General features: G+C 37.5%; 2 protein-coding genes and 2 non-coding genes across 7 annotated transcripts in view; all 4 read left to right on the plus strand.

Annotated features, from left to right (window-relative positions):
- cd83 (CD83 molecule) overlaps positions 1–425 on the plus strand; it is an 18,141-nt gene extending 17,716 nt beyond the window's left edge. Inside the window, exon 5 of the mRNA XM_061915433.1 lies at positions 127–425. Within this exon, the coding sequence (XP_061771417.1) occupies positions 127–291 (165 nt within the window). The 3' untranslated portion in view covers positions 292–425. The remainder of the gene's footprint in view (positions 1–126) is intronic.
- Positions 426–523: 98 nt separating this feature from the next.
- On the plus strand, positions 524–605 carry trnas-aga (transfer RNA serine (anticodon AGA)). The gene has a single exon. It is a non-coding gene; the product is annotated as a tRNA-Ser (tRNA).
- A 390-nt stretch (positions 606–995) lies between these two features.
- trnas-aga (transfer RNA serine (anticodon AGA)) lies at positions 996–1,077 on the plus strand. Its single transcript has one exon. It is a non-coding gene; the product is annotated as a tRNA-Ser (tRNA).
- Positions 1,078–4,062: 2,985 nt separating this feature from the next.
- The window catches only part of cfap418 (cilia and flagella associated protein 418), a 12,379-nt gene continuing 3,941 nt past the window's right edge, over positions 4,063–12,500 (plus strand). Inside the window, exons 1-3 of one of the 4 annotated variants that reach the window (XM_061915434.1) lie at positions 4,063–4,293; positions 6,306–6,426; positions 6,523–6,587. In XM_061915434.1, coding sequence (XP_061771418.1) covers positions 4,172–4,293; positions 6,306–6,426; positions 6,523–6,587 — 308 coding nt within the window. In that variant the 5' untranslated portion in view covers positions 4,063–4,171. The remainder of the gene's footprint in view (positions 4,294–6,305; positions 6,427–6,522; positions 6,588–12,500) is intronic. The other 3 variants (XM_061915436.1, XM_061915437.1, XM_061915435.1) reach the window with 3 other exon arrangements.

Consider the following 12,500-nt stretch of genomic DNA (forward strand, 5'->3'; position numbering starts at 1 on the left):
ATATTTTCAATATCATATCGATACACCCCTACAGTAGATACTTGCTAAACTAGTTTCTGTTTTTTTAATTTGCACTAATTGTTCCCTCTTTCCCCCTCACACACACACATACACACGCACACACAGGGCAGTTTTAAGACGATCCACCAAGACAGAAAGAAGACAACAAGACCAAAGATCTCCCTGGACGCTCCACTTCCGCCGCTTGACAAGAAGGACTTGATGTTAATCTCCACTTTAGGTCCTCCATATTCCCCCAGAAAGTCCACCATGAAGCACATGTGTGTTTAGTCAAGTGTGGACCAATATCACTCTCGAAAAGACATACTCGTATCGCCCTTGACGAATGCAACCCTGGTCCAAAAATACTTGAATGATATGTTGCAAAACATAAACAGATAATAAATATATTTATTTTTTACACATTTCTTTGTCATGTGTAAAGTTATGTACACAGCAACAACATCAACAAAAAAACGTTTTTACGGTGGTAAGAACTGAGATTGGAAGGCTAAAGGTACCAGTTGTCGTGGCCGAGTGGTTAAGGCGATGGACTAGAAATCCATTGGGGTCTCCCCGCGCAGGTTCGAATCCTGCCGACAACGCATGATTTTGTCTTTTTTTCAGCATTGTCCCTTTCTATTTTACTCGTAAGCTCATTGTTTCTTTAGAGCAATAAGTAAATTCAATCAGACGTTTAAGGTAATACACATTCTTTGTATCTTATAATAGAAGTTCCTTTATTTTTTTTTCAGAATAAGAGTTGCCCGTTTCCAATGAAAATACACTTCGTGCTGAAAAGGTTACGACTAAAGCAGTAAAGTAGGTCGAGATGGATGAATAATTACATCGCCGTCATGTCTTGTCAGTTAATATCGATAAAAATGTCCCTAGTCAATACTATCAACATTTACTTTGAAGGTCACAGATTTGCGTTTCCATTTGAAAGACGCGTTACCTGGCGACAAGTAATTTATTATTCACGATGCTCTGCAGTTGTCGTGGCCGAGTGGTTAAGGCGATGGACTAGAAATCCATTGGGGTCTCCCCGCGCAGGTTCGAATCCTGCCGACAACGTCTAGTTTTTGTCTCTCTCCTTCAGCATTGTCCCATTTCTACTTTAAAATATATGTTCATTTTTACAGCAATAAATGAAGTTAATCAGGCATTTACAATAATACACCTGCCTCTTTCTTATAAGATTATAAAATTGTTTATCGAATTGTAATAAATGCAACGTTTACAGCGTGTTCATAACCACCATGACTTGATTAACGTGGACCCTGACTTAAACAAGTTGAAAAACTTATTCGGGTGTTACCATTTAGTGGTCAATTGTACGGAATATGTACTGAACTGTGCAATATACTAATATAAGTTACAACCTATCAATCAAACCACATTCAAGCTGCCAGCACAGCACATACAACACTTCTGTTGCATGCTTGGTAGTGTAGTCTTTATATTCCCTAACTCATAACATCACATCAATAATACCCACATTTATTATCACGGATTTGCATTTCCGTTTGAAATAGCATCGTCCCATTTCTACTTTACTCATATGTTCATTTTTTTTTTATACCAATAAGTCCACTAATCAGGCGTTTAAAGAAATACACTTACCTCTTGTCTGAAAATTGAAGTTCTTTCAGTTTTTCAAAATAAAAAGTTCTGCCTGTTTCCAAAGCGAAAAGGTCATGACTAACGTAGTAAAGTTGGTCGAGATGAAGGAATGGTTTCATACTGTGGCTAACCTACTCCAATCTCCGAGGAGCAAGCTATGAACAATTTGTGGAACGATCTCCCTGACCACCTGAGGACGCCACAGACTGTGGATGCTTTTAAAAAAGGCTTAAAAACCCATCTTTAAAAAAAAAAAAAAGCCTTTTTCAGATTTATGCGTGATACTTCTGGCTATTAGGCTGTTCTAGTTTTTATTTTTATGTATTTATTATTTTATACACTGTCACACTTTGAGGTTGTTTGCTCAATGTAAAGTGCTTTTTACAAATAAAATCTATTGTTATTGATATTATTATATTTTGTCAGTTAAAATCGATAAAGCATTACTAAAATGTCCGGGTCTATAATATCCGCATTTACTTTAAAGGTCACAGATTCACATTTCCGTTTGAAATAAGCGTTCCTTAGCAACGACAAATGTTGTAATGGCAGCCCAGCTACTAGTTGTTGTGGCCGAGTGGTTAAGGCGATGGACTTTTGGTTTTTCAAAATAAAAAGTTCTGCCCGTTTCTAAAGTGAAAAGGTCACGACTAATAAAGTAAAGTAGGTCGAGATGAAGTAATGATTACATTCCCGTCGTGTCTAACCTCCATCAGGCTAACCTCCTCCAACCTCCGAGGTCAAAGCTACGAACAATGGGAGAACGGTATTTCTGCTCCACCGCTCCCAGTCTGTGGAATGATCTCCCTTACCACCTGAGGGCATCACAGACTGTGCATGCTTTTAAAAAGGGCTTAAAAACCCTTCTTTAAAAAAACAAACAAACAAAAAATAAACTTTTTCTAGATTTATGCTTGCTATTTCTGGCTATTAGGCTGTTGTAGTTTTTATTTGTATTTATTTTCATTATCTTTTTATGTATTTATTTTTTAATACACTGTAGCACTTTGAGGTTGTTTGCTCAATGTAAAGTGCTTTTTACAAATAAAATCGATGATTATTATTATTATTATGTCTTGTCAGTTAAAATCGATAAATCATTACTAAAATGTCCGAGTCAATAATATCAACATTTATTTTGAAGGTCACGGATTTGCATTTCCGTTTGAAATAAGCGTTCCTTAGCAACGACAAATGTTGTAATGGCAGTCCAGCTACTAGTTGTTGTGGCTGAGTGGTTAAGGCGATGGACTTTTGGTTTTTCAAAATAAAAAGTTCTGCCCGTTTCCAAAGTGAAAAGGTCACGACTAACAAAGTAAAGTAGGTCGAGAAGAAGCAATGATTACATTCCCGTCGTGGCTAACCTCCTCCAACCTCCGAAGACAAAGCTACAAACAATGGGAGAACTGTATTTCTGCTCCGCAGCTCCCAGTCTGCAGAACGGTCTCCCTGACCCCTAGAGGGCACCACAGACTGTGGATGCTTTTAAAATAGGCCTAAGAATCCTTCTTTAAAGTAAAATAAAAAAGCCTTTTTGTTTTAGATGTATGCGTGGTAGTTCTGGCTATTAGGTTGTTCTAGTTTTTATTTTTATTTATTTGTATTATGTTTTTATTTTTATTTTTGTAGTACACTGTAGCACTTTGAGGTTGTTTCCTCAATGTAAAGTGCTTTTTACAAATAAAATATATTATTAATATTGTTATTATTATTATTATTGTTATTATTATTATTATTGTTATTATTATTATTTCTTGTCTTTAATTTCCGCATTTACTTTGAAGGTCACGGATTTGCATTTCTGTTTGAAATAAGCGTTCCTTAGCAACGACAAATGTTGTAATGTCAGCCCAGCTAATAGTTGTTGTGGCCGAGTGGTTAAGACGATGGACTTTTGGTTTTTCAAAATAAAAAGTTATGCCCGTTTCCAAAGTGAAAAGGTCACGACTAACGAAGTAAAGTAGGTCAAGATGAAGTAATGATTACATTCCCGTCGTGGCTAACCTCCGTCAGGCTAACCTCCTCCTCAAGGAAAAATCTACGAACAATGGGAGACCGGGCTTTCTGCTCCGCCGCTCTGTGGAACGCTCTCCCTGACCACCTGAGAGCGTCACAGACTGTGGAGGATTTAAAAAAAAGGCTTAAAGCCCTTCTTTTAAAAAAAAGAAGAAAAAAAAGCGATTTTTTTAGATTTATGCATGCTAGTTCTGGCTATTAGGCTGTTCTAGTTTTTATTTGTATCTATTTTTATTATCTTTTTATGTATTTATTGTTTAATAAACTGTAGCACTTTGAGGTTGTTTGCTTAATGTAAAGTGCTTTTTACAAATAAAATCCATTATAATTATTATTATTATCAATATTATTATTATGTATTGTCAGTTAAAATGTCCAGTCTCTAATATCCGCTTTTACTTTGAAGGTCACAAATTCGCATTTCCGTTTGAAATAAGCGTTCCTTAGCAACGACAAATGTTGTAATGGCTGCCTAGCCATTAGCGTTAAAGCTACAAAAGCAGACGTCTAACAGGCGGAATACTCCGCCATGGACGGCGACGACCTCGACGTCTTGTTAGACGAAGTGGAAAAAAAGTTTTGTCACAACGTTTCCGTCACAGCTGACAGACCCGTGGGCTCCGAAAAGGACAGAAAGTGCGAGCAGGACAAGTTGGGTAAACTAAGCTAACATGGCTAGTTGTGCTAGCTAATGGATATCTCCTGACGTCAACAATAATACGTTTGTGTGTCGTATAATTCAGTGTTTTTCAACCTTTTTCTGAGCCAAGGCACATTATTTTAATATAAAAACCTCTATGCACATCACCAGCAGAAAACATTAAACAATGAAACAGCCGATATTGACAGTAAAAGGTCGTTCTCGCAATTTTTGTATAATAATTTAAACCATAACCAACTATGCATCACTATAGCTCCTATCTCAAAGTAGGTGTACTATCATGCCTTGTCACATCATGCCGTGACTTATTTGGCGTTTTTTGGTGTTTTCCCGTGTGTTTTATTTAAATTTTCGTCTTGCGCTGCTATTTTGTTGTTGATTGCCATGTCATGTATAAATGTAATTTGTGGACACCGTCTGCTGCGCCACACGCTGTAAGTCTTTGCTGTCGTCCAGCATTCTGGTTTTGTTTACTTTGCAGCCAGTTCAGTTTCAGCAAAGCCTTCCCTAAGCTTCAATGCCTTTTCTTAGCGGCACTGGCCTTTTGTTTACTTTTGGTTCAAGCATTAGATTATTTTTTACCTGCACGTTGCCTCCCGCTGTCGTCTGAATATTGTGATCACGACAAACCACGTTCCCGACTTCTACAAAGCAATTAACTACCTGCTGACTTTGATTGATAGATACTTTTTAATTAGTAGATTGCACAGTACAGTACATATTCCGTACAATTGACCACTAAATGGTAACACCCGAATACGTTTTTCAACTTGTTTAAGTCAGGGTCCACGTTAATCAATTCATGGTAGACACCTAGTGATATGGAAGAGTATTACACGGTTACTCTGCCGATCTCCAGACAGCACAGACACTCAACAACGGCACATTTGCGGATTATAATTCCTGGTTTGCAAAAAATATTTTCAAGCCAATTACGGGAAATTACATAATCTCCCACAGCACATCAGACTATATCTCACGGTACACCAGTGTGCCGCGGCGCAGTGGTTGAAAAACACAGCGCTAGCTAATGGATATCTCCTGACGTTAATGACACGGATCAACAACACTACGTTTGTGTGTCGTATAGCACATTGTTTTTCAACCTTTTTTTGAGCCAAGGCACATTTTTTTCATTGAAAAAATCTGGAGGCAGACCACCAGCAGAAAACAAACAATAAAACAGCCGATGTTGACAGTAAAAAGTCGTTCTGGCAATTTTTGCAAATGAATTCAAACCAAAACCAACTATGCATCACTATAACGCCTGTCTCAAAGTAGGTGTACTATCATGACTTGTCACATCACGCCGTGACTTATTTGGAGTCTTTTGGTGTTTTCCTGTATGTTTTTTTTATTCTTGTCTTGCGCTGCTATTTTGTTGTTGATTGTCATGTCATGTACGGATGTACTTTGTGGACGCCGTCTGCTGCTCCACACGCTGTAAGTTTTTGCTGTCGTCCAGCATTCTGGTTTTGTTTACTTTGCAGCCAGTTCAGTTTCAGCCTCGTTTTGCATAGCCTTCCCTAAGCTTCAATGCCTTTTCTTAGCGGCACTTGCCTTTTGTTTTTATTTTGGTTTAAGCATTAGATACCTTTTTTACCTGCACGCTGCCTCCCGCATATTGTGATCATGACAAACCACGTTCCCTACATCTACAAAGTAATTAGCTACCTGCTGCCACCTACTAATATGGAAGAGTATTACACGTTACTCTGCCAATCTCTAGACAGCACAGACACTCAACAACATAATTACTGGTTTGAAAAAAAAATTTTTCTACCCAATTAGGGGAAATTACATAATCTTTCACGGCACACCAAACAATATCTGACGGTACATCAGTGGTTGAAAAACACCGTGCTAGCTTATGGATATTTCCCAACGTTATTGACACTACGTTTGTCTGTAAATGGAGTACATAACATATTTGTTCATGTCAAAAAAACCTACTGTCAAGTACATATTTGTACAAGTGAAAAAAATTTCTTATTTTTGCCAGCAGACGCGGCACAAGCAAGGAGAGCACACATGGAGATCAGACAGGCAACATCACTGAGGACATTGATGCGCTCCTGGAAGAATTAAAGGACGAAGACCACGGAGATTCCCCTTTAAAAAGGGTGAATGGTTAAAAAAAAATGTTTATACATATAATAATTTGATGACATAGCTGATGGCTACTTTTTAATGTGTAATCTCTCATCTGTTCATTCCAGATTGAACACCTTCCTAAAGCACGGCGAGCAGAGCAGATGCCACCTTGTCAATTTGGAGGAAGAAAGTGAGCTCTCTAAGGCCCCCATTTTCACTAAGCCGGATAAGGTTATCCAGGGTAAATCCCTCTTAACCTTATCCGTGTCCATACACAACCGTTTTAAGAACCCTGTCTCCCTCCGCAACGCGAACTAGTACGCATGCCCGGAAAATGCGCTCGTCATAGTCCCCTCCGTTGTTGCTTTGTGTGCAAGTTCTTAAATGTAACTTATCTGAACGATATCCAGTGTTGTGGTATTTAAATGAACTGGAATCCAGTGCGCAAATCTTTAATAAACACCATATGTACATATAGCTCGCCTAAATAGCATGTTAGCATCGATTAGCTTGCAGTCATGCAGTGACCAAATATGTCTGATTAGCACTCCACACAAGTCAATAACATCAACAAAACTCACCTTTGTGCATTCATGCACAACGTTAAAAGTTTGGTGGACAAAATGAGACAGAAAAAGAAGTGGCATAAAACATGTCTTAGAAAGTCGGAGAAAGTTATACATGTAAACAAACTACGGTGAGTTCAAGGACAGCCAAAATTAGTAGGACAAAAAGTCGCTCGCCAAATTCTCGAATCAGTGAAGCATGTTTATTAAACAGCTTGCTTTATAACAATTAGGGAGGTTTGTGTCATGTTTGTCCTCCTACAGAAACCATATTAAAACAAAAAATATATTTTTTTACATTTTTTTTCCCGTCATCTTTTTCCATTTTTCATACATTTGGGAAAAAGCTCCAGAGAGCCACTAGGGCGGCGCTAAAGATGATATCTAGTCAGGACACTCACTCGCTTGCCTTCACCTTCATTGTCCATTTTTGATGAATTTATACAGTCTGGACCTAGACGTTAAGTCCGCGACATACATGGCGGACAATAACTGATCCAGTCTGCTTTGCCAGTCCAAAACCATTCATAGTTTTCCTTGAAGGCGAGGTAATACAAAGCAAACCCTACCTTTTTTATCACATCCACTGGAGCTCCCATTCTCGTTTTTTCTCCTTCGACAAATGGACAAAGTTTTTCGCTAAGTAGAATACCAGCTGACCAGGACATCGGAAAGTCCTCCTGCCGTCTGAGAAGTGTCGTATCCCAAATAGCTGCAATCGCTTTCTCTTAAGGCAGGGGTCGGCAACCCAAAACGTTGAAAGAGCCATATTGGACCAAAAATACAACAAAACAATCGGTCAGGAGCCGCAAAATATGTAAATCCTTATATAAGTGTTATAATGAAGACAACACATGATTTAAGTGTCTATATTAGCTATAATAGCCTACTATCAAAATTACTATATGTCGCAGTCTGATGCAAATCTTCGTTGACAGAGATGTGGAAATGTAATATTTATTCTACACATTCTGACAACATTGGAAAACATTAGTAAAACGGGTGTATTAAATCCTGGAAATTACTGGCTTAGAATGACAAAAGGTATAGATGTGTGTGTCCAAGTTTATGGAAACGGCAGGTTGTCATCTTCTAATTGATTTATTCCAATTTTTGCAAGTTCGGTGACCTTTGCTATGGTACACAAACAACTATGAGAAATGCAGCCAATATTACATACAGATAATGTGTCATGACTCGTGAGACATGCAAATATAAATTAAATACCCAGAGGACATAAGTAAAGGAAATTAAATGAGCTCAAATATACCTACAAATAAGGGATAATGATGCAATATGTAGCTGGCCTAAATAGCATGTTAGCATCGATTAGCTTGCGCTCGTGCAGTGACCAAATATGCCTGATAAGCACTCCACACGAGTCAATGATATCAACAAAACTTAACTTTGTGCAGTTTATTACAGTAAAAAAAAGTCCTGTTTTTTTCATTTAGAGAAAAATGCTGTAAAAACCATAATAAATGTCACTTTTTACCACTATTTCTATTTTTACATTGCACAATTTGATGGATAATCTGCTTTTAAAACAATATTATTAGTAGAATTTATTTATAATCAAAACATTTTGTTGGAGTGTTTGATCATATATTATTGCATAATTAGTCAATATTTAAGTTAATATAATTTGCCATTAAATGTATTTTTTTTCTCCCAAAATAGAAAGAAAGAATACATTTAGTAAGAAAAGTTACAGTACTTTTGTGAGGTTCGTCCCTGACAGTTTGGTTATGTTTTAGTTTTTTCTTCTGCATTTGTCTTTGTTTCCTCTGTGTGTGTGTAATATTTCCTGTCAGTGCTCTTATTTTGTCTGTTTCCTGTGTTTCTCCCTAAGCGCTGTTTCCCCTCAGCTGTGGCTGATTGACACCTGGCCACACCTGGTGTCAATCAGCCCATTCATATTCTAACCTGCCTTCCCATCCAGTCTGGGCTGGATTATTGTTGTTGCTACCTGTCCCTCCTGTCGTGTCAATGTCATTTTCTACTTGTTGTTCCTACTGGTCGTGTGATTGCAGCGTAGCGGGGCGGTATAGCTCGGTTGGTAGAGCGGCCGTGCCAGCAACTTGAGGGTTGCAGGTTCGATCCCCGCTTCCGCCATCCTAGTCACTGCCGTTGTGTCCTTGGGCAAGACACTTTACCCACTTGCTCCCAGTGCCACCCACACTGGTTTAAATGCGCAAATTAGATATTGGGTTTCACTATGTAAAGCGCTTTGAGTCATTAGAGAAAAAGCGCTATATAAATATAATTCACTTCACTTCACTTCATTCACGCACAGCACAAAACATTTGATGGACAAATAGAGACATAAAAGGAGTGGCATAAAACACGTCTTTCTGTGGCAGTGTCAAGGAAAGTTGTACATGTAAACGAACTATGGCGCGTTCAAGGACTTCCAAATACTCTCATCAGTGAAGCATGTTTAATGTAAAACAGTGGGATTTCTAACAATTAGGAAGGTTTGTGTCAGGTTTGTCATTCACGAGCAGGGGTCGGAAGCCTTTTTGGCTGAGAGAGCCATGAAAGCCAAATATTTTAAATGTATTTCCGTGAGAGCCATATACTGTATTTTCCTCAGTTCCTAAACGTTTATTGAGTGTTGTTGAAAGAAAAGGTGATGTAACACAGTGGTGAACATGCCCTTTCCCAACTAAATGCATAATAAAGAAGGGAAAAAACATATATAAGTCGCACTGGAGTATAAGTCGCATTTTTTGAGGATATTTTTTGCTGAAACCCAACACCAAGAATAGACATTTGAAAGGCAATTTAAAAAAAATAAAGAATAGTAAACAACAGGCTGAATAAGTGTACGTTATATGACGCATAAATAACCAACTGAGAAGGTGCCTGGTATGTTAAGGTTACATATTATGGTAAGAGTCATTCAAATAACTATAACATATAGAACATGCTATACGTTTATCAAACAATCTGTTACTGTTAATCGATAAATCCCATGAAATATTATACGTCTAGTCGGAGGGTCGGGAACACGCGGCTCTGGAGCCGCATGCGGCTCTTTAGCGCCGCCCTAGAGGCTCTCTGGAGCTTTTTCAAAAATATCTGAAAAATGGAAAAAGATGAGGGGAAAAAAATATTTAAAAATATATTTTTTGTTTTAATATGGTTTCTGTAGGAGGACAAACATGACACAAACCTCCCTAATTGTTATAAAGCACACTGTTTATATTAAACATGCTTCACTGATTCGAGAATTTGGCGAGCGACGTTTTGTCCTACTATTTTTGGCGGTCCTTGAACTCACCCGTAGTTTGTTTACATGCATAACTTTCTCCGACTTTCTAAGACATGTTTTATGCCACTTCTTTTTCTGTCTCATTTTGTCCACCAAACTTTTAACGTTGTGCATGAATGCACATAGGTGAGTTTTGTTGATGTTATTGACTTGTGTGGAGTGCTAATCAGACATATTTGCAAGCTAATCGATGCTAACATGCTATTTAGGTGAGCTATATGCACATGTTGCATCATTATGCCTCATTTGTAGCCATATTTGAGCTCATATGGTTTCCTTTAAGTCCTCTTAATTCAATTTATATCTCATGACACACTATCTGTATGTAATATGGCTTTTAATTTTTTTGCGGCTCCAGACATATTTGTTTTTGTAATTTTGGTCCAATATGGCTCTTTCAACATTTTAGGTTGCCGACTCCTGGTCTAGTCTCTTATGTGAATGAACTAAATGATATTATTTGATATTTTACGGCAATGTGTTAATAATTTCACACATAAGTCGCTCCTGAGTATAAAAAAACTGCGATTTATAGTTCGAAATGTACAGTAATATTTTTTAAGACTGAATACAACTAAATGCGTGCATTTTTAATCAAGACCAACATGTTTCGAGTATGACAAGTCTCATATTCTTTTCAATAACATTGTTTTCCTGAAGCTAACCAATAATAAATAAAATACTTCTTACCTTTAATGCGACTTCTTGAAAAGGTGCGGTAGAAACAGATGGATGGATTAAAATGCATGAGGATGTTTTATTTTGTACGTTATTTTTAAGACTGTGATTATCGGCAGAATTATTCATTACTTATCGTGTTAAGCAATGTCAGCTGAGATTTATTTATCAGAGAGCCAGATGCAGTCATCAAAAGAGCCACATCTGGATCTAGAGCACCAGATTCCCTAACCCTGTCTTAAGGTATTCATGTGTGATTTCCCAATTATGTTATATCGCCTCCATATTTCCAGTGGTTAGCTCCGAGTTACGAAACCGCTTTATCATGAAGCTGGCTGTGGCGCGTTCTTTCTGGCATCAGTTTGTAAACGATCAATGAGTCCATACAAAGCAAAGAAACACACGTCGCTTTTAACCGTGTAAAAAATAGTCCGAGGAGAGGGACCTTAAACAATGGTTCAGTGTGGCTGAAACGGGGCTTTGGCTAAATAATTATTCGTTTAAGGCAGGCCTGGGCAATTATTTTGACTCGGGGTGGCCACATTTAGAGAAAAAAATGTGTCTGGGCGTATATTTATTTTTAGGAACACTGATAACAAAACCTGGGGGTGTGGGAAAAAATCGATTCGAATTTGAATTGCGATTCTTTCTCACGTTGTGCAATTCAGAATCGATTCTCTTTTTTGTTTTTAAATCTATTTTTTTTTTTTTTTTTTAATCAATCCAACAAGACAATACACAGCAATACCATAACAATGCAATCCAATTCCAAAACTAAACCTGACCCAGCAACACTCGGAACTGCAATAAACAGAGCAATTGAGGAGACACAAACACGACACAGAACAAACCTAAAGTAGTGAAACAAAAATGAATATTATCAACAACAGTATCAATATTAGTTATAATTTCAGCATAGCAGTGATTAAAAATCACTCATTGACATTATCATTAGACATTTATAAAAAATAAAAAAAAGAACAATAGTGTCACAGTGGCTTACACTTGCATCGCATCTCATAAGCTTGACAACACACTGTGTCCAATATTTTCACAAAGTTAAAACAAGTCATGTTTTTAGTTTGTTTAATAGTTAAAACAAATTTACATTATTGCAATCAGTTGATAAAACACTGTACTTTACAAATATAAAAGCTTTTAAAAATATATATACTACTATGCTAGCATGTCAGCAGACTGGGGTAGATCCTGCTGAAATCCTATGTATTGAATGAATACAGAATCGTTTTGAATCGGAAATATATAATTTTTGAATCAAGAATCTCGTTGAATCGAAAAAATCGATTTATAATCGACTTGCGACCCCAATAATCGATATTGAATCGAATCGTGGGACACCCAAAGATTCGCAGCCCTAGTAACTACCGTATTTTTCGGACCATAAGTCGCAGTTTTTTTCATAGTTTGGCCGGGGGTGCGACTTATACTCAGGAGCGACTTATGAGTGAAATTATTAACACATTACCGTAAAATATCAAATAATATTATTTAGTTCATTCACTAAAGAGATTAGACGTTAGAGATGCGCGGTTTGCGGTCTCATCCGCGGAGTCCGCGGATA

The sequence above is a fragment of the Nerophis ophidion genome, linkage group LG11 (genome assembly GCF_033978795.1).
Source record: "Nerophis ophidion isolate RoL-2023_Sa linkage group LG11, RoL_Noph_v1.0, whole genome shotgun sequence".
In the NCBI taxonomy this organism is placed as follows: domain Eukaryota; kingdom Metazoa; phylum Chordata; class Actinopteri; order Syngnathiformes; family Syngnathidae; genus Nerophis; species Nerophis ophidion.